The 22,722-nt window shown below is 37.8% G+C and overlaps 2 protein-coding genes across 3 annotated transcripts in view; both read left to right on the top strand.

Moving 5' to 3' along the window:
• Positions 1–32: 32 nt before the first annotated feature.
• Positions 33–21,149, top strand: LOC125894156 (uncharacterized). Its single transcript, XM_049585389.1, has 5 exons — positions 33–55; positions 3,335–3,358; positions 18,218–18,311; positions 18,546–18,614; positions 19,173–21,149. The coding sequence occupies exons 3-5, from the start codon at positions 18,247–18,249 to the stop codon at positions 20,464–20,466; spliced, it is 1,428 nt and encodes a 475-aa protein (XP_049441346.1). The 5' UTR covers positions 33–55; positions 3,335–3,358; positions 18,218–18,246; the 3' UTR covers positions 20,467–21,149.
• Positions 17,642–22,722, top strand: part of LOC125894154 (uncharacterized) — a 122,046-nt gene continuing 116,965 nt past the window's right edge. Inside the window, exon 1 of one of the 2 annotated variants that reach the window (XM_049585375.1) lies at positions 17,642–17,872. The gene's annotated coding sequence lies outside the window, so the exon portion shown is untranslated. The remainder of the gene's footprint in view (positions 17,873–22,722) is intronic. The other variant, XM_049585374.1, reaches the window with a different exon arrangement.

Below are 22,722 nucleotides of genomic sequence, written 5' to 3'. Positions count from 1 at the left end.
AGCCTGTCTGTTTCTGATGTCTTTGGGGGGACATTACTGCCACAGACCAAGTCTGGTAAGTCACATCAATTTGGTACAGATTTTCTGTGTGTGTTTTTTTTTTTTACCTTCATTTGCATTTAAGTGTCAAACAATATTTAAAGCAACACAAACTTACTTAAAACTTGTGTTTTAATACCCTCTCATTTCTCTCTCTAGTGTGCACAGCCTCTGGCCATGGAGGTAAGTGGTTACTTTATCAAAAGATAGTTTTTCTAAGGGCAAAATAATCAATAACACCAACACTGACATTTAAACAATTTCATAATGATGTGTTGTTTGTTAACCAACATCAAGAGAGAACACTTTCAGCTACATCTGAAAACATAATTTAGAATTTTTAATTATTTTTCTCTCACTAAGCCGGACAGTAGCAGACAACAAATTCTAGACATGCCTGAGAGAGAGGAGACGCCTTTAACCACTTCCTCTGAGTCAATCACCCCAAAGGTACACTCTTTGTATAAAAATGTATTCACTCAGTGTAAACTAGTCCTCATAAAATGGCATTTTTTCACTTTAACTTCATTAAATCATTTGGCCAACTTCAGTCTTGATCATAACTATTCAATTTACATGTATTTCTTCAATAATTTTAACCCTTTAATGCCATTTTGGGAATACTAACCCACATGTTTTAAATACACAACATATGAAATATTTTCCATATACTAAAGGCAAACTGGATTTTTTTTTTCAATAGGCGAATGATTTATTGATTGATTTTAACAATAATAATAATAATAACAATAATAACATACAAAGTAAATAGTAAATCTTTGATATGCCATTACCGTACTGTATCAGAACACACAGCATCATTACCATCTTCCTCTCCCTTATCAAGCGTTTATACATTTCATTCCATATATTTTCAAGTTTTGTTCAATATATTCTGAGTTCCATTGTATATATGTTCAAGTTTCATTGCATATATTTTCAAGTTTCCTGCGAGGAATGCAGTGAAGCTGCAGTGGGCTGCTGTTCCCCAGAAATGACTTTAACTGTTCTCTGAAATGATGGACTACAGCACAGTTGAATTCTTCAGCCATGTATTCTCTGATGGGCGTCATTGAACTCTTGTCGACCATTTCTTTCCACTGCTCCTGTAATTTTTCACAAACTTTGTGCTGTACTGCTGGCAGAAAAGTCAAAGAACCAATCGTCTGCTTTCCCCGGTCCAAATGATCGCCACGCAGACCAAATGAAGTTTCTGCCAGGTTCACAAGTTTTTTTCGAGCAGATGTAATGCCCCTGCGGAGTGTGTTCTTATCCGTGTCTTTAACATGTGACAGAGTGTTGCTGATATCACTCTTGTTGAAAATGTCCCTCAGATTCTTCGCATCCAGTTTGAAATGGACGTCCTTGCATTTTACAATATGTGAATGAAAAGAACTGCTGGGACATGAGATGGTAGAATAGTTGAGATATTTAAAATAATTTGGACCACTTAGTCCCCAAAACTTTGTAAATGCCACATCAGTACAAACTTCATAATGCTGACGCCATTCATGGGCTTTGTGTAAAAGCTGAAACATACAAGGGACAATTTGGTCTCCCCTTTTCAAACACGGGCTATTAAGTGTATAAATCAAAATGTGTTTCACCATGGTCCCATTGTGCTGGAGATAATCATCCAGTTGCTTGATTACAATCTCTTCACTGTGTGTTGATGCTCTGATGGTCGGTCTGCTTTGGTCCGCTTTGGTGCGCAGGGCACCAGACTCTTTCTTCTTCTTCTTCTGAAATTCTGGATGAACTGCCGGAAAATCCTTTCTGCTGTTGTCCTTCAAGAGGACCATGGCATACGCAAATTGTTTGTCTCTTTCAGGTTCTCTGCTGCTGAAATCTTTGATATGCCATTGCCGTACTGTATCAGAACACGCAGCATCATTACCATCTTCCTCTCCCTTAGATGGAAGCAGTCCCATCAAGCGATTATACATTTCTGTTTTGTCACAACAATCTGTCGTTTCTTCCCAACTGTCAATTAACAACTGAGTCCTATTTGTCACATCTGAACAATCCAGATTTGCTGTCAAATTGTCATTTTTTAAATGTCTAACCTCTTCGAATCTTCGATTTTCACCAGGATTCATTTTTTGTTTATTTATATGTTGGTCCAGCTGTAAACTTTGACTTTCATTCATTTGTTTTGTATCATTGTATGATTTACTTTCATTGTTAATATCTTGAATCTTGACATTCATTCCTATTAAATACACTCTTTCTTCTTATTTTCGATGAGTGATGGTGTTTTCTATGTTTGTGTGGTTAAAGCCCAGTTTGATAGTCAGTGGCGTTCAGTATGAGTGAAATATTTTTCAATGTTTGAGGTACTTTGCAGTTGGGCTCCAACCAGCAGCCCTCTTGTTATGAGGTACAAGTTTTATCCACTGAACTGTGAGTGCTGGCCAGTGGCTTACATATAACAAGATCATTTATATTGTAAGAATGTCAAAAGTGTCACGTGGTTATGTGATGGAAAACCCCTATGAGTCATTTGCACTGCAAGCAACCACTGAAGACGCAGTCACAGCAGCGTTCAGAAAAAAAAAACTCATCAGCTGCTTAAGTGTCTTCTTGGTCCTCTATTAGCACTGTTTTGTCAGTGTTAATGTATATACATTCACATGTATTTCTTCAATAATTTTAACCCTTTAATGCCATTTTGGGAATACTAACCCACATGTTTCAAACACAAAATATGAAATATTTATCATATACTCAGCTGCTATTTTCAAGTTTCATTCAATATTTATTGAGTTTATGCTGAGTTTACTATATTTACTATATTTTTTGACACACTATATGACACACTATGACATTTTTTGACATACTACACTTTTAAAAATTGTAACCACTTAATAGCCTTGTCTTACTGATTCTTAAAATAACAGTGTCATTTGACAATACATGTTTTACCAGGTAATAACAATCTTTCATGAAGTGTTACTGCAGTGACACATAGCGTGACTTTCTGCCTCACGCCTTAAACCTGAAAACCAGGCTTCTGGCCTGTGCAACGAAACTGAGCATGGTGACAACAGGATAATACAAAAGTACAAGTATTTAAATGCAGCCACACAGTGACAGCCTGTCTGTTTCTGATGTCTTTGGGGGGACATTACTGCCACAGACCAAGTCTGGTAAGTCACATCAATTTGGTACAGATTTTCTGTGTGTGTGGTTTTTTTTTTTTACCTTCATTTGCATTTAAGTGTCAAACAATATTTAAAGCATCACAAACTTACTTAAAACTTGTGTTTTAATACCCTCTCATTTCTCTCTCTAGTGTGCACAGCCTCTGGCCATGGAGGTAAGTGGTTACTTTATCAAAAGATAGTTTTTCTAAGGGTAAAATAATCAATAACACCAACACTGACATTTAAACAATTTCATAATGATGTGTTGTTTGTGAACCAACATCAAGAGAGAACACTTTCAGCTACATCTGAAAACATAATTTAGAATTTTTAATTATTTTCTCTCACTAAGCCGGACAGTAGCAGACAACAAATTCTAGACATGCCTGAGAGAGAGGAGACGCCTTTAACCACTTCCTCTGAGTCAATCACCCCAAAGGTACACTCTTTGTATAAAAATGTATTCACTCAGTGTAAACTAGTCCTCATAAAATGGCATTTTTTTTTTCACTTTAACTGCATTAAATCATTTGGCCAACTTCAGTCTTGATCATAACTATTCAATTTACATGTATTTCTTCAATAATTTTAACCCTTTTATGCTATTTTGGGAATACTAACCCACATGTTTTAAATACACAACATATGAAATATTTTCCATATACTAAAGGCAAACTGGATTTTTTTTCAATAGGCGAATGATTTATTGATTGATTTTAACAATAATAATAATAATAACATACAAAGTAAATAGTAAATCTTTGATATGCCATTACCGTACTGTATCAGAACACACAGCATCATTACCATCTTCCTCTCCCTTATCAAGCGTTTATACATTTCATTCCATATATTTTCAAGTTTTGTTCAATATATTCTGAGTTCCATTGTATATATGTTCAAGTTTCATTGCATATATTTTCAAGTTTCCTGCGAGGAATGCAGTGAAGCTGCAGTGGGCTGCTGTTCCCCAGAAATGACTTTAACTGTTCTCTGAAATGATGGACTACAGCACAGTTGAATTCTTCAGCCATGTATTCTCTGATGGGCGTCATTGAACTCTTGTTGACCATTTCTTTCCACTGCTCCTGTAATTTTTCACAAACTTTGTGCTGTACTGCTGGCAGAAAAGTCAAAGAACCAATCGTCTGCTTTCCCCGGTCCAAATGATCGCCACACAGACCAAATAAAGTTTCTGCCAGGTTCACAAGGGTTTTTCGAGCAAATGTAATGCCCCTGCGGAGTGTGTTCTTATCCGTGTCTTTAACATGTGACAGAGTGTTGCTGATATCACTCTTGTTGAAAATGTCCCTCAGATTCTTAGCATCCGCTTTGAAAGGGACGTCCTCGCATTTCACAATATGTGAATGAAAAGGACTGCTGGGACATGAGATGGTAGAATAGTTGAGATATTTAAAATAATTTGGACCACTTAGTCCCCAAAACTTTGTAAATGCCACATCAGTACAAACTTCATAATGCTGACGCCATTCATGGGCTTTGTGTAAAAGCTGAAACATACAAGGGACAATTTGGTCTCCCCTTTTCAAACACGGGCTATTGAGTGTATAAATCAAATTGTGTTTCACCATGGTCCAATTGTGCTGGAGATAATCATCCAGTTGCTTGATTACAATCTTTTCACTGTGTGTTGATGCTCTGATGGTCGGTCTGCTTTGGTCCGCTTTGGTGCGCAGGGCACCAGACTCTTTCTTCTTCTTCTGAAATTCTGGACGAACTGCTGGAAAATCCTTTCTGCTCTTGTCCTTCAAGAGGACCATGGCATACGCAAATTGTTTGTCTCTTTCAGGTTCTCTTCTGTTGAAATCTTTGATATGCCATTGCCGTACTGTATCAGAACACGCAGCATCATTACCATCTTACCTCTTGGTCACATCTGAACAATCTGAACAGATTTGCTGTGAAATTTGTGAGTTTGCTATTTTTGAATGTCCAACCTCTTCGAAGCCTCGATTTTCTCCAGGATTCATGTCCTGTTTTTTAATACGTTGGTTCAGCTGTAACTTTGACTTCCATTCATTTGTTTTATCGTGGTATTTTTAAATTTTATTGTTAATATCTTGAATCTTGACATTCATTTCACAGATGAAACAAGTTATCTAGCAGTAGCTCAGTCTGTTGGTGTGACCACACTGTGTATATAACTGGAGATTAGTCCTGCCAGTTGGATTGCGCTTCTCCACTCATTCCACTTTTAGCCAATCCTTATAGCATGTTCACATGTTGACTCTGAAAATGCTATTTTAAGTGTGTGAAGCTTCGACACCTGGAAACAATTTAATTCTGACCACACCCACAGCTGCACCACAACTATGCACCACACCTGTTGAAAACGAAAATGAAAACATGTCATCAACAATAGAAGTTCATACGTAATAGATCTTAACTGAAACAAGGAAAGGGAGGATGATTTACTGTAAATATGGACTGACACAGAAAAGAATACTCCACAGTAACTTATCGTTAGATTACGAGCTCAGCTTCCTGTCACATTCATGCACACTTTTTAAACTATTTTTAACGATTAAAATTTCTCATCCCATTGTTCTCTTTTTCTTTGTTTGTATTGTTTTAGGAAAGGAAGCTTTGACATATTAATTATGTATTTGGGCAGAGTTTGGGGAATCATTCTCCCTCTCCGCAGTCATTTCCAGTTCATTTTCTTTAATTTTTCTGAATAAAATTCACTTTACGTTTCAAGCATGTTGCTGCCCTTCAGTGAACCACTCTCCGTGCCTTTTTTTAGTGGTTAACCTTTCATTTATATTTGGCTTTCACTATTTCCTGGTACATATTTTTTCATGGGTTTTAAATTTCATACGTGGCTTAGTTGGGAACTTGAGTACTTTCCTCAGGTCTCACTGTATAATATTTGATAGCAATAAAATGATTGGCTCACAGAGGTCATGGCATAATCTGATTAATCTGAGTTTCATTCCATATATTTTTAAGTTTCATTCAATATATTCTGAGTTTCATTCCATATATCTCCCCATGGAGGTGGTGGTGTGTATTCCTCAGGTTGGGTCCTCTACCAGAGGGCTGGGAGTTCGAGGGTTCTGCACAGTGTCTTAGCTGTTCCTCGGGCTGCACTCCTCTGGACAGAGACCTCAGATGTTGTACCTGGAATCTGCTGGAGCCAATCCAGAGCCATTACATGTTTGACCTGATGATGGGTTGATGAAAAGTCAGGGTTCACCAAAATTACAGAAACATGAATGTCTGAACAAGATTTCATGGCAGTTTATCCAACAGTTGTTGACCTCATGGTGCCTCCAAAAGGATAGGTTGAAGGCTATAACCAAACATTCAAAATTGGATAAAAGTAGATGAATGCCATTTAAGACATACAGTAAAAGGATATGCACGAGAAAACTTTACAAGTGCATGGTCTGTTAAATGCACACCTTCAAGCAGGCGGCCCTGTTGAATGGAGATCAAAAAAAAGCTGCAGGTTGACACACCCAGGTAAGCCGAGTCAAGTCAAGCCAGCATACGTGTATGGAAAATTCCTATGAATCATCTGCACTGCAATTTGCCACTTAAGACGCAGTCACAGCAACATTCAGAAAAAAACCCTCATCAGCTGCTGAAGTGTCTTCTTGGTCCTCTGTTGTTTTTATAGTTGTGTTTTTATTTAATCCAACAAGGACATTTTCAGCACTGATTTGTCAGTGTTAATGTACACAGAGATGCAGTATCAGAGGTTCCAGTACTTCCAGTGAGTGTCAGCCCAATTGCATACAGGTAAGATCACCCATGCTTTAAACTTCACATTCCAGCCTCTATATACACAGTGAGACTTGGCAACTGCTTGTCCCCCATGATTACCAAGGATTTATACTCAGCCAACACACAGTTCTTTTTCTAACATTCACAAACAGGAAAGGAGGAGGCAAGAACTAAAATAAAACCTGCCCAAAGCAGGAACTGAAACATCATATTTTATACAGAAAATCACTGACCTTGTTAATCCTATCAAACAGCAGATTTTTTTTTCCTTTTCATTCCTTACATATCAGCCACAGGCTTGACGATCTGTGCAGATAAATTCTTGTCTGACTGCACCCACAGTTGCACCAAAACTGTGCACCACACAAGTTGAATACAAAAGAGACACAATAAACAGACTTGACAGTATTTCAAGAAAAGGAGCACGATTTACTATAAACAAACAAACTTTAAAGCTGTGACCAGTTAACACCGTCATCCCTTTGTTTTTTGCATGCCTCCTTTCAATTGCTCTGTTCACACAGGATGTGCTGCAGCCCCAAGCCTTGTTGCAGGCTCACAATCTGCAGCAACAGTTTTAGTGTCTAGTCTATTTTTTCTACGAGCCACAAGCAAACCTGACAAGAAAACGCACCAATAATGTGTTAGGAAGGCTACAAAGACTATATTAGATATAAGTGATCTGATTAGGACATTTTTAATGATATACTATACTATATTTTTGACACACTACACTATGGCATTTTTTTAAAATACTATACTTTGGCATGTTTTTATGACATACTGTAGTATGACTATTTTTGACAAACTACACCATGACGTTTTGTTTTGGTGCACTATACTATATTTATTATATTTTTTTGACATACTATACTATGACATTTTTTATGATGTACTATACTATATTTTTTTTGGCAAACTGCACTATGTATTTTTTAATAACCAACTACACCATGATGTTTTGTTATGATGTGCTATACAATATTTACTATATTTTTTAGGACATACTATTAGGGTTGGGAATCTCTCTGTGATAGACAATTCGATACGTATCTAGATACACGGGTTACGATACGATTCAAAACGATATATTTTTAATACAGAACAATTCGATACGATTCAATACAGTGTAGGAACGATACGATTCAGTACGATTCTATGGTTAACATTTGTTGATTTAGACATTAATCATACATTATAAAATAAAGAAGCCAATTCTATAAAAGTGACATTCTTACAGTATTTTCAAATTTTTAAAAGACCACATCCCCAAGCATTGTTGCTGTATGGCACTGGCAAAAATAAAATAAAAAGTCAAACAACAACAAAATCTCATGTCAAATGTATTTATTTTTAGACATGGACCAAAAAAAGTCTTGTTGAATGAACATCATTTTGTTGGATGGGATCAATCTAAAAATGAGAAGAAGTTTTAAACTTCAAGTGAATTGAACTTTCAGTAAAATTTAAGTGTTTTAAACCTACTTGTTGTGTTGTTTTTATGGTATTGTCTGTGTTTTTGTGTGTATCTTATATGGACTTGAGTCTGGAATAAAGTTTATTATAACGCTGTACAATATAAACATAAAGTAGAATGAATAATAACATGCAATGTAGGGGCAGAATCTGACATCTCCTGTTATTAGTTGATATCATGGACTGTGATGACTAGCAGCTTATCACTGACAGCATGTCAGACTATTTCTCTGTGTTTACTACACTCTGTGTTTGTCATTTATAAAAAGACAAATCACTTTTCTATAATACATCACTGATATTTCAATGGAATAAATTACTTATTGACTTATTCATACTTCAAAAACAGCATCAATAAGTGATTAACATAGGGGGGATCAAAATAAAATAAATAAATAAAATCAAAATCAACCAGCCACCTCCTCCCCTGACAAGTAAAGAACAGTCCCTTCATAAATGAACTGCTCGTTTCTCCTCTGACACGTCACATACCTGTGTGCTGCCACGGCTTGGCTGTTCAGGTATTTTTGGGCAGTCATGACACCCACGAAGACTTCTTGGACCTGGAGCCGGTGTTATGTCCCTACTGGTTTCCAATTTAACTGATTTCCTTACCGAACAGGATTTTCGGTCGATTTTGGCGATTTTAAAGTCGCAGCCCACATCTACCACAGTGAATATGCTTCTGTAAGTGAGCACTACGTACCAGCGACATTAAAAAAAACAAATTAAAGAAAAAATGATATATACAAATTTGCGTCAAGCTGGACCCAATTTCACGTCAACAAAAGACAATATAACACAAACCGCACGTCCACCGGTATAAGCCACCGAAACTCACAGAGTGCATGGCTTTCCTCAGGTATTAGTAAATTACGTCAGCATCCAGATAACATTTTGATTTGGGCTGACCTGAGACAACTGGTTACCCTCGGCTTGCCTTGAAAATACCCAAACATATTTATCAATGTTTCTTGTTCTTTTTCCACGAGTCTACAAACGTATTCAGTGCCACATTACAGTCTGCACAACACTGCACACTATGACAAAGCCTGTCATGTTTAAAAAGTGACGATCTAACTCAGAAAATGCTCTCCAAATACGCTAAATAAGATGTAAATAAAAACCAAGCACTTATAGCCACTGGATCATTACAGAGGTGAAAAGCATGGACTTACATTTACTCACGTCACTGTAATTGAGTAGTTTTTTGTGTACTTGCACTTTTTAAAATCTAATTTGAGTGTTACATCAGTAGCCTATGTTTTAATTTAAGTATTATGCTTCGCTGCATTTTAAATGACTTCCGTGACCGAGTTAAAAAAAAAAAAAAAGTCGGCCGAAATTTTTAAAAAGTGAACGGATATTGTACAAGCGTTAACTACCATGACACAATAATAATAGTATTACACTCTATGACAACCTGGCAGCTAGCTCTGATGGAGACATATGAGCCCTAAGAACAAACTCACATTTATGGGACGCACACTAAAAGAAATGTCGCCATGGTCCGAGAGAGGTGATGTCATGCTGTTATCGCTGTCTCTACAGGTACGCAGTGAGCGAGTTAGATCGTCACTTTTTAAACATGACAGGCTTTGTCATAGTGTGCAGTGTTGTGCAGACTGTAATGTGGCACTGAATACGTTTGTAGACTCTGCTGACGTAATTTACTAATACCTGTGCTCTGTGAGTTTCAGTGGCTTATATCGGTGGACGTGCGGTTTGTGTTATATTGTCTTTTGTTGATGTGAAATTGAGTCCAGCTTGACGCAAATTTGTGTATATCATATTTTCTTTAATTTGTTTTTTTAATGTCACTGGTACATAGTGCTCACTTACAGAAGCATATTCGCTCTGGTAGATGTGGGCTGCGACTTTAAGATCGCCAGTAATATGTTGTGTATGTTTGTGAATTTGTGACAAATCTGCTGACGGAGGCGCAGCACATCTGCGGCTGTTCGGTAAGGAAACCAGTTAAATTGGAAACCAGTAGGGACATAACACCGGACTTGTCGGTCGCCGGTAAGCCGTTATCATGCGCCGCCGTATTTGACAGGAATACGTATGTCTGTCTGTGTCTGTGACCCCCGTTCACCCCACAACTGGCAGGATTCTTTTTTTTTTTTTTTTTGTTAGATTTTTTTTTTATTGAACACACAATAGAACAAAAAACATAGAGAAACATACATCTTCTCGTAAGGACTATACATTTTTGTACAATGAAAAGTTGTGAAATTGCAAAAGAGTCACAAAGAAAAAATACAAATAAAAACAAAAAACAAAACTGGGGTTTTTATAAGGTGCAAGTACAACAAAAACAGTTGCACGTCATTTTATAGATCACCAGGCGTACAATTTTTTAAGAGATAGGAAAAATAATTTGAAATCATTTATAAACCAGTCAAAGGAGGGTTTGCTATTTCTCCATTTACTACAATGAATATGATATTTACCCATTAGAATGATCATATTTATCATATCAGAGATACAACCAGCAGGATTCGCCTTTAGTTTCTGCTGCGGCTTGGCTGCTCCCTGGTTTATCCAACCAGCATTAGCTTCTGTTCCTCATCTCCACAGTCAAGCTGGCGCTGATGTTTACATCCATTATCGTTGTCAGTAATGCCTGCTACGGAGCAGCCGGCTCTCGCGTTGTTTTCGAGATGCAAACTGTTAAAGTCAGTCAAGCGATTGCTAGTCTCGCGATACCCGAATCCATGACTCTACAATCGATTCATCTAAGTATTCATGGCTGATTCGTATCGATTGGGGAGGCTGCTACCGACACAGCCGTATCTCTCGCTTGTCAAACCGGATATCCGGTCGTATCGGTTAATCGTTCCCAACCCTACATACTATACAATGACATTTTTATGGCATATTATACTATGACATTTTTTATGATGTATTATTCTATATTTTTTTGGCAAACTGCACTATGCATTTTTCTTAATAACCTAATATACTATGGCTTATTTTATTACATACTTTAATTTGGCATTTTTTTAATTACATACTGTAGTATGACTTTTTTTTTGACATACTACACTTCCACTGTCACCAGTTAAAGGGAAATTTCGGTTTATTTCAACCCATCTCCTGTCGTCCTAAATTTGTTTGTGAGAAGAGGAATGCCTCTGTTGCAAGGAATGGGACCAGTTTTCAAGGTCTGGATGTGACCGAGGACGAGACACCTCCACCTGGAGTAACGTTAGTATCCAGCTGTGCTTTATCTAGAGCTCGCGAGATATATTTTGGCCGAGCTTTGGAAAGCAGAGCTAACATGGCACCACACCGGTAAAGTAAGACAACACGTTTACATGTTGTTTTCTATATGTTCTCTGACATTTATCCTAACGATATGAGGCGGTCTTTGTGGAAAAAAAAAAGCTTGTTTAGTGGACTAACTTTCCACTTGAAGTATGCCCATTCACTTACGTTTTAGGTCTGAGGCTACTACACGCCCCGGCTGTATCTAGGCTAACGGCTAACATGCTAACTATTATTTCTATGTCAGTAGTCAGTTGAAACAAATTTAGGAGGATAGGAGATGGGTTGAAATAAACCGAAATTTCCCTTTAACAGCGTCATCCCTTTGTTTCTTGCGTGTCTCCTTTCGATAACTCTGTTCACACAGGATGTGCTGCAGCCCCAAGCCTCGTTGCAGGCTCACAATCTGCAGCAACAGTTTTAGTGCCTAGTCTATTTTTTCTACGCCCCACAAGCAAACTTGACAAGAAAACACACCAATAATAGTAGTAGTAGTTAGTAGTAGTAGTAGTTTATTTTGGTTCATTAGTTAATTAAACAGATGCATTCCAGTAAAGCAGTACATGAATGTATTAGGAAAGCTACAAAGACTATATTAGATATAAGTCATCTGATTAGGACTTTTTTGTGATATACTATACTATATTTTTGACATACTATACTATGGCATTTTTTATGACATACTGTAGTATGACTTTTTTTGACAAACTACACCATGACGTTTTGTTATGATGCGCTATACTATATTTACTATATTTTTTCAACACACTATACTATGGCATTTTTTGATATACTATACTTTGGCATTTTGTATGACATACTGTAGTATGACTTTTTTCGACAAACTACACCATGACGTTTTGTTATGGTGATGCTATACTATATATTTACTATATATATTTTTTGACATACTATACTATGACATTTTTTATGATATACTATACTATATTTTTGACATACTATACTATGGCATTTTTGATATACTATACTTTGGCATTTTTTATGACATACTGTAGTATGACTTTTTTTGACAAACTACACCATGACGTTTTTTATGATGCACTATACTATATTTAGGGTCCGGGCAGCTAAGCTGCGAGGACACTATTGTAATCCTAGGTATTCTTCTTCTTCTTCTTCTTCTTCTTCTTCTTCTGAGGAAATCATACTTCCCATAGGTGAAAACTCACCAAACTTTGCACAAAGGTCCAGTCTCATGCCAGATATCCTCAGCTGTAAACTCAAACCAATAGTCCTGATAGTGGTGCTACAGCAAGCATCTAAAGTTCAAAACTTTGAAAATTCATAACAAATCACCATACGTGCTACAACTTCACAACTTTCATCAAACTGTAGCCCCAATACTGAAGAAACTTTTGCACACTTAAACCTATTAAAAATTATGCAGTTCATCACTCTGTTTTTTTTTCAAAAACTGTAAAACTTATTAAACCTATCTCCTCCCACAATTTTTGCTCAATTGACACCAAACTTGCTACAGAGCATCTTCAGACTGTCCTACAAAAACTATGTTTCTCAGATTTTTGATTTATCAAAAATTGAGCCTACAGTGCATCAAAATGTTTGACTGTAAACGGTACTGTAAACATATACATGCAAATTCTTGCTAAATAAATCTTCAATGTTCATGAAAAAATGACAAAATTCTAGAGTCATGGTAGATGATGTGTGGCAAATTTCAGAATTTTATCTCAAAAACTGAATTTTTGACAGCATTTTGATTTTTGCTCTAATGTGAACAATTGGAGTCAATATAAAAATGGCAATTTTAAACATCAGTTTAAACAACAGTTTTTCACTTATGGAGCAAATCAATCATTGTTACAAACAAATTACCAACATCTCCATGCTGTCTAGATGCAATATGTGTATTTTCAGATTTTTGTCTTAATAACGGAATTTTTTACAGTTTTTTCAGATCTGCCTTTCCACGCACGGATGGCTGCTTTCCTACACAACAGTGAATGGCTTACTCAATTTGTGAAGCCACTGTTGAGTTGCTACTTGCCAATTAGCTCAGAGCAGTAGATGACAGTCTTAGGTTCCAGAGGTTGGGGATTCGAGCCTCAACTGGTGCAGAATCCACATTGTAATGTAAACATATTGTGCTCCAGCTTATCACTTAAAATTGCAGCATCTTCAAGTCTTTTTTCCGCTAGAAAATCTGCCTTCTCATGCCTGAAGATAAACCAAACTTTGCACAAAGATCCAGTGTCAATACTTCAGTGTGAAATCATCTGAGGCTTCTCACTTCGCACATAGCTCAACTAGTTAAACATCAGTTTTTCACTTATGAAGCAAATCAGTCATTGTTAAAATAAATTACCAACATCTCCATGCTGTCTAGATGCAATATGTGTATTTTCAGATTTTGAGGTATTTACAGATTCTGAAAGTGTAGTTTCTAAGCTTTCCAACCATGTCTAACACATGGAAATCTGAAAATATTTGAAGAAGTTGTGGCCATTTGAATGCAGGCACTCCTCAAACTACTTTACTGAGAAATCCAGCCTGAACGATTTTGAATTCTCAGGTGCCAGGTAACACAATGCTGCTCATTTGCATCTCATGTAGATAAGCCCTACCCCCTACTGGTCTAGCTCTCAGTGACATCTGGTATCTGTTAGCCTGCAGGGCAGAAACTATTGTAGTAGTTTGAACAATGTAGTTAATGTTGATGTAGTGTTATTTTCCTTAAGCACTTTAGTGGACTGATCAGAATCAGAATGTACTTTATTGAAATGGAAATGCTTTTGTTACAAAAAGCCCCTGAATAAAGTTGATCATTGGGGGTGTACTATTCTGTATATAAACATGTGTTTTGTGTTCCTCTGTGTGTGTGTGCGTACGTATGTTTAATCCACAGTAAATGCCCTAAAACTCAAAAATACACGATCGGCCATCCTGTCAAAGTACACACATTAAACAGAATTTTAAACGTAGGTCTTGGGTCAGGGTGGTTTGGATCCCGTAGAAAGTGGGACTTACTGGTGCAGGCCCAAGCACTGGACCCGTTGAGATGAATGGGTGTCCGCTGTCCACAGCTGCAGTCAGTCCGGTGTCCAGAAAACAGCACAGAAGGTGTAAAAATGGGTTCTGGGGTGGCCAAAGTGTTCACAGGGTCTTTCCCTCTCAGGCGGGCAGTATCATTGTGGTCGATCCGGTTGTAGAATGGAGAAAAAACTAGTATATTGCTAAAAGTTAGCGAAACGCTAAAGTAGTTTGGTGTGGCTGTGTCGGCACCAGTCACACAGGTGTCCCAAAAAGCTTAAAATCCGCCAGTCAAAGACACAAGATCAGCCATCCACCATCCAGCCAACGTACAGACTTTAAGGCAAATAAAATCTTAAAAGTAGTAGATTAATTAATTAATGAACACCCAGCAGATATTTCCCTCAGAATCTAACGGTTAAGCTAGCTTGCTAATCGTCAACAAACAAGTTAACGTTCACCGAAACACACAAACATGTATCGTTACCGTGGTTCTCAGCAGAATGATGGAGAGCAGAGACGTTATAAAAGGTCCAGAAATACTGACGAAGTGTTTAAATCCTCGTAGCAGTTCCTTATGCAGGAGTGGCTGGCTGCATAAGTAGCCATGTGGTTCAGCTGATTGGCCGAAAAAAGAACAAAAGCACGTGAATAGCCAAAGAAAGCCAATATGCAAATTTACTGTTGTTATCGCCGCACCCCCAACTAGGATCAGAGCATTTCCTCTAAAACAACACAAATTCAAATACAAAGTTTATGGTTTTAAGGCCACCAATACTGTTATCTGAAACATGGAGTGGCTTCTTCATGATTTCAACTTACACCTTCTGCAAAAAAAAACAAAAATCACTCATTTTTAAAAAAAAAAAAAAAAAAATTGATTTTTTCTTTTTTTTTTGACTTGTACCGGGCCGACTTGTTGCTGGGTTTCTCGTGGCGGGCCACATATTATACTATGACATTTTTTATGATGTACTATACTATATTTTTTGGCCCCACCTTGACACATAGTTTCGAATCTGGAACCCAAGTTCTTGAGAGGGGTTGGACTCTCTCCTTTGCTGGAGTTGCTCCGAGTGAGAGGCGGACGGCCGGGGTTGGCTTTCTGATAGCCCCCAGACTCTGCCTGTACGTTGGGGTTCACCCCAGTAGACGAAAGGGTTGCTTCCCTGTGCCTTCAGGTTGGGGAACTGGTCCTGACTGTTGTCTGCGCTTATGCAGCAAACAGCTGTTCAGAGTACACGCCCTTTTTGGAGTCCCTGGGACAGGTGCTGGACAGTGCCCCGACCGGGGACTCCATTGTTCTGCTGGGGGACTTCAACGCTCACGTGAGCAATGACAGCAGGACCTGGAGGGGCGTGATTGGGAGGAACGGCCTGCCCTATCTTAACCCGAGTGGTGGATGAGATTTGCCCTGGATATCTCAAGGCTCTGGATGTTGTAGGGCTGTCCTGGCTGACATGCCTCTGCAACATTGCGTGGACATTGGGGACAGTGCCTCTGGAGTGGTAGACTGGGGTGGTGGTCCCCATCTTCAAGAAAGGGGATCAGAGGGTGTGTTCCAACTACAGGGGGATCACACTCCTCAGCCTACCCGGTAAGGTCTACTCCAGGGTGCTGGAAAAGAGGGTCCGGTCAATAGTTGAACCTCAGATTGAGGAGGAGCAATGTGGTTTTCGTCCCAGACACAGAACCGTGGACCAGCTCTTTACCCTTGCCAGGGTGCTGGAGGGGGCATGAGAGTTCGCCCAACCAGTCCACATGTGTTTTGTGGGTTTCGAGAAGGCTTACGACCGTGTCCCCAGGGGCATCCTGTGGGGGGTGCTCCGGGAGTATGGAGTTGGTGGCCCCTTGCTAAGGGCCATCCAGTACCGAAGGAGCGCAAGTCTGGTTCGAGTGGCCGGCAGCAAGTCGAACCTGTTCCCAGTGAGAGTTGGACTCCGCCAGGGCTGCCCTTTGTCACTGGTTCTGTTCATAACTTTCATGGACAGAATTTCTAGGCGCAGCCGAGTGGTGGAGGGTGTCAGGTTTGGTGATGGGAGGATCTCGTCCCTGCTTTTTGCGGATGACGTGGTCCTCCTAGCCCCATCGAACAGTGACCTCCAACTCTTGCTGGGACGGTTTGTAGCCAAGTGTAAAGCGGCTAGGATGAGAATCAGCACCTCCAAGTCTGAAGCCATGGTCCTCAGCCGGAAAAGGGTGGATTGCCCACTCCAGGTCGGGGGCACTCAGGTGGAGGAGTTTAAGTATCTCGGGATCTTTTTCACGAGTGAGGGTAAGATGGAGCGGGAGATTGACATACTATACAATGACATTTTTATGGCAGATTATACTATGACATTTATGATGTACTATACTATATTTTTTTGCAAACTGCACTATGTATTTTTGTAATAACCTACTATACTATGGCATTTTTTAAATACTATACTTTGGCATTTTTCATTACATACATACATTTTCATGGCATACATACAGTATGAAATATTTACTTATATTTCTATCACATACTATACCATATTTTTTTACATACTACACAGTGGCATTTTTTATGGCACATTATACTATGAAACTTTTTTGACATACTATACTTTGATTTTTTTGCTGCTGCTCACCACTCCCTCAGGGGATGGGTCAAATGCAGAGAACAAATTTCACACACCCAGGTGTGTGACAATCAGTAGGACTTTAACTTTAACTTTAACAGCGTCATCTTTTTGTTTGTTAAAATAACAGTGTCATTTGACAATACATGTTTTACCAGGGAATAACAATCTTTCATGAAGTGTTACTGCAGTGACACATAGTGTGACTCTCTGCCTCACGCCTTAAACTTGAAAACCAGGCTTCCGGCCTGTGCAACGAAACTGGGCATGGTGACAACAGGATAATGCAAAAGCAGAAGTATTTAAATGCAGCCACACAGTGACAGCCTGTCTGTTTCTGATATACTCTTCATCTCTAGAGCACAGCGCACAAAACAGGAAAGGAGAAGGCAACATAAAAAAACCAGCAAAAAAAAAGAAAGAAACACACCCCAAGGTAAGGTTAATCCTGTCATCGACAGAAAAAACATAAATTCTCATTACTATATTCTATGTTGAATTTTCTGTGGAGAACAAGCTTTGCCAGCCCCTGCTTTGGGGGGACATTACTGCCACAGACCAAGTCTGGTAAGTCACATCAATTTGGTACAAATTTTCTTTCTGTTTTTTTAAAACTTTATTTACATTTAGTGTCAAACAATATTTAAAGCAACACAAACTTACTTAAAACTTGTTTTTAAATATCCTCTCATTTCTCTCTCTTCAATCCACAACTTCTCGCCATGGAGGTAAGTGGTTACTTTATCAAAAGATAGTTTTCAAAGGGTAAAATAATCAATAACACCAACATTGACATTTAAACAATTTCATAATGATGTGTTGTTTGTTAACCATCATACTGAGAGAGAACACTTTCAGCTACATCTGAAAACATAATTTAGAAGATAATTTATAGTAATTTTTCTCACTAAGCCGGACAGTCGCAGATAACAAATCCAGACATGCTTGAGAGAGAGGAGATGGCTTCAACCACTTCCTCTGAGTCACAGCTCCAATCACCCCAAAGGTACACTCTTTGTATAAAGATGTATTTACTCAGTGTAAACTGGTCCTCATAAAATGGATCAAGTAAATGTGAAAAGACAGCTTTTAGGTCAAATGAGTCAAATATATTCAACTTTACTGTTTTCTTCAACTGACTTCTACATTTATTATATGACAGTTAAGTGACTTGCCACATCATGACATGTTAACACTTCTTAATGTTTGACAGCTTATTCTCATCTATCTTTGTCTGCAGATCTCCAAACAATTCGATACTTCGGCCCCGCTCCTCTAAACCGGACAAAGTCTCCCATCCTCCTCCATGGTAGGTGCTGATGGTATACATTTACTCCATTACATGTATCTCAGTATTTTAAAAAATACATTTTAGGAGCAGCCTACTTGTTTTACATACAAGTAGCCTCTCTTTCTCTCTATGACATCATACAACTTCCTTATTTGCTCTCATAGTTGCCACGGCTGCAGAGCACTTTGTCATGACAGTAAACGTTGCTGATGCAAATGATTGTGTTGTTTTCTTGTGAAGACAGTCTCCCTTGCCTGTAAATGGAACTCCATTATATTGAACAATATTGTTGTGCTTTGTTCCCATTTGCAACAAGAGGAGAGAAAATAAATATATTTTAATCTAACACGCCACCATTAGGTACACTTAACAGAGTTAAATTAGTCATTAACCATCTACAGCTCTATGTATGTGGCACATGGGAACTCTTCCAGCTTAGCAGTTAAATGATAATAATGATAACAATAATAATAATAATAATAATAATAATAATAATAATAATAATAATAATAATTAAGTTTTAGGAATGATTTTGTCCTGTGAAAAATATTAAAGTAAAACTCTTTTACTATCCAGGGAAGAAGACCTGCAGCCGGAGGATCATCCCTGTAGCCCAGCAAAGAAAATTCTTATATCTGTCTATATCTTGGAATCTCATAAATTTCAAAACAATGATTTTATTGAAAATATTCCAGACCAAAATATAAATAAGGACAAAAATCAAAATTTACACCCAATTGTAAATCCTGAAAAACTGGAATTGAAATTGTTTTACCTTATTCGCTTACTGAAAGACAGTTTTGAAAAACAAACAAATATTTCTGACAGAGCAGAACTTTTTACTAAAATGAAATCACATTTGACTTTAGACAAAGAGTCAAGTATTGATTTAATGACTCTATGTGAACCTATGAAGTCTGTCCTTGCATATTACCTGGATGAACACAAAAGACAGGAAAAACAATATGCATTTGCTGTTGCTTATTTGAAAAATGGTGATTTGATCATTTTTCCTGCAGTTTATCCAGACCATTCAAAGGGTGGCGGAAGGTCTGCTGTTCCCACTAAAAAACACAGTGAGGAAAAATTAATTCAACAGATTGACAATTTTTTACAAAAAAATGGAACCAAAGTGATAAAACTTTTGGTGTATTCCTATAACAGCCCATGTTTGAGGAGAGAGAACAATACCACCTGCTGTATGCTTCTACTTTTACAGAAAGCTGTTCAGTGGCACAATATGTATGGATTTTTTACCGACGTCGCATTTACAAAACCTTACGGACTAACTGGTCCAAATTTTTTTCAGTATCTCACTTATTCTGACATCTCAAATCCGAGGAGTGTTTTTCTTACTTATATTGAAAAATGCAAGAACATCCCATTCAAACTAGTCAGTAAAAGAAAAGAAAATGAACTGAGACAAAAATTGATTAAGATGTCTGAAAATAGTACCATCTATAAGACAATTGATCTTGTTGAAGCCGCATATAAAGAAGAACTACGTAGCACTATCAAATCCATTCTTCACAAACTTTTGGATCAGGCAAACAGTTCATCTCATACAAAAGACCATTTGGACCGTGGAATTACAATTATTACATCATCTGAATTTCCCCCAGAGGTCAGAAATGAAATCGTTACAGCTCTAATAAAGAACTGGAACAAGGTTGTTATCAATGAATCAGTGTCACCAATAAGAGACAAGATAGCCACGGATTTCAACAATGCAGTAGTTCAGCTTTTTGGAAAAGAGTTAAAGTTTTTTGTTGGGAACAGCAGCCCTCTGAAGCTTTATCAGGTCCCACAGAACATGGAGGGGGAGGGAGAATATGTTCAACAGATTAGAGAGCTTTTAAATTTGAATTAGATTTATTTATATTATATCGATAGATTAAGGGCGGCATGGTGGTGTGGTGGTTAGCATTGTCGCCTCACAGCAAGAGAGTTTCTGCTTCAATCCCATTATTAATTATTAATTATTTAAAAACGAATCATTATTATTATGTTGATCTGTTCTGTACGACATCTATTGCACGTCTGTCCGTCCTGGAAGAGGGATCCCTCCTCAGTTGCTCTTCCTGAGGTTTCTACCATTTTTTTCCCCTGTTAAAGGGGTTTTTTGGGGAATTTTTCCTTATCCGCTGTGAGGGTCTAAGGACAGAGAGATGTCATATTATATATATCGATGATGTATTATATTATATTATTATTGATGATGTATTATATTACAGTATATTGATATTCGTGATATTTGAATGACTGATTATGTCTATATCTAAAAACATGGATCTTAACTTCTTGTACTTACACAAACATTTTGATCTGAAATACTAAGTGGTTATGATACTGTGTTGAAGTAGTCATGACATGATATGATATTTTTATTTTATTTTTGAATTAAGACTTAAAAAATACAGTTTTAAAAATCTTAATTTGGGTACCAATTGTAATTAGAGTACTAATTATTATTGTAACTCAAGCATATATTTTGTCTGGATCTTTGTTGTCTGCTCTGTCCTGAGTTTCTGGCAATAAAACCTTTACATTGAAGCTGTTTGTGTTTTATTTCATCTTCATCAACAAAATGTATCTGCCTGTGGTTAAACCATCAAAGCTCTCTGGCTCCTGTTTCAGAAAGTTCAAGGTTCAGTGATACCTCTCTTTCTATAAAGTTTCCCTCATCTCAGGATTAACTAACTCAGACTCTGGGACAGTTTCTGTGGTAACTGACTCCTCCGTGAACCAAACCTGCTCCCTGGCACGTTTTCTTCAACAAACCCTGACTTTCTTTCAAGCAGCGTTCAGAAAAAAAACCCTCATCAGCTGCTTAAGTGTCTTCTTGGTCCTCTCTTATTTTTATTGTTGTGTTTTTTTATTTATTTCAACAAGGACCTTTTCAGCACTGTTTTGTCAGTGTTAATGTACGTGCATTTACATGTGTTTCTTCAATAATTTTAACCCTTTAATGCCATTTTGGGAATATTAACCCACATGTTTTAAATACACAACATATGAAATATTTTCCATATACTATTGATTAACAATAATAATAATAATAATAATAATGATAATAATAATAAACATATAAAGTAAATAGTAAATCTTTGATATGCCATTGCCGTACTGTATCAGAACACACAGCATCATTACCATCTTCCTCTCCCTTAGATAGAAGTAGTCCCATCAAGCAATTATACATTTCATTCCATATATTTTCAAGTTTCATCCAATATATTCTGAGTTCCATTGTATATATGTTCAAGTTTCATTGCATATATTTTCACGTTTCCTGCAAGGAATGCAGTGAAGCTGCAGTGGGCTGCTGTTCCCCAGAAATGACTTTAACTGTTCTCTGAAATGATGGACTACAGCACAGTTGAATTCTTCAGCCATGTATTCTCTGATGGGCGTCATTGAACTCTTGTTGACCATTTCTTTCCACTGCTCCTGTAATTTTTCACAAACTTTGTGCTGTACTGCTGGCAGAAAAGTCAAAGAACCAATCGTCTGCTTTCCCCGGTCCAAATGATCGCCACGCAGACCAAATGAAGTTTCTGCCAGGTTCACAAGTTTTTTTCGAGCAAATTTAATGCCCCTGCGGAGTGTGTTCTTATCCGTGTCTTTAACATGTGACAGAGTGTTGCTGATATCACTCTTGTTGAAAATGTCCCTCAGATTCTTCGCATCCAGTTTGAAATGGACGTCCTCGCATTTCACAATATGTGAATGAAAAGGACTGCTGGGACATGAGATGGTAGAATAGTTGAGATATTTAAAATAGTTTGGACCACTTAGTCCCCAAAACTTTGTAAATGCCACATCAGTACAAACTCCATAATGCTGACACCATTCATGGGCTTTGTGTAAAAGCTGAAACATACAAGGGACAATTTGGTCTCCCCTTTTCAAACACGGGCTATTGAGTGTATAAATCAAAATGTGTTTCACCATGGTCCCATTGTGCTGGAGATAATCATCCAGTTGCTTGATTACAATCTCTTCACTGTGTGTTGATGCTCTGATGGTCGGTCTGCTTTGGTCCGCTTTGGTGCGCAGGGCACCAGACTCTTTCTTCTTCTTCTTCTGAAATTCTGGATGAACTGCTGGAAAATCCTTTCTGCTC

The sequence above is a fragment of the Epinephelus fuscoguttatus genome, linkage group LG9, assembly GCF_011397635.1.
Source record: "Epinephelus fuscoguttatus linkage group LG9, E.fuscoguttatus.final_Chr_v1".
NCBI lineage: Eukaryota > Metazoa > Chordata > Actinopteri > Perciformes > Serranidae > Epinephelus > Epinephelus fuscoguttatus.
This window is presented reverse-complemented; position numbering and strand designations above follow the sequence as displayed.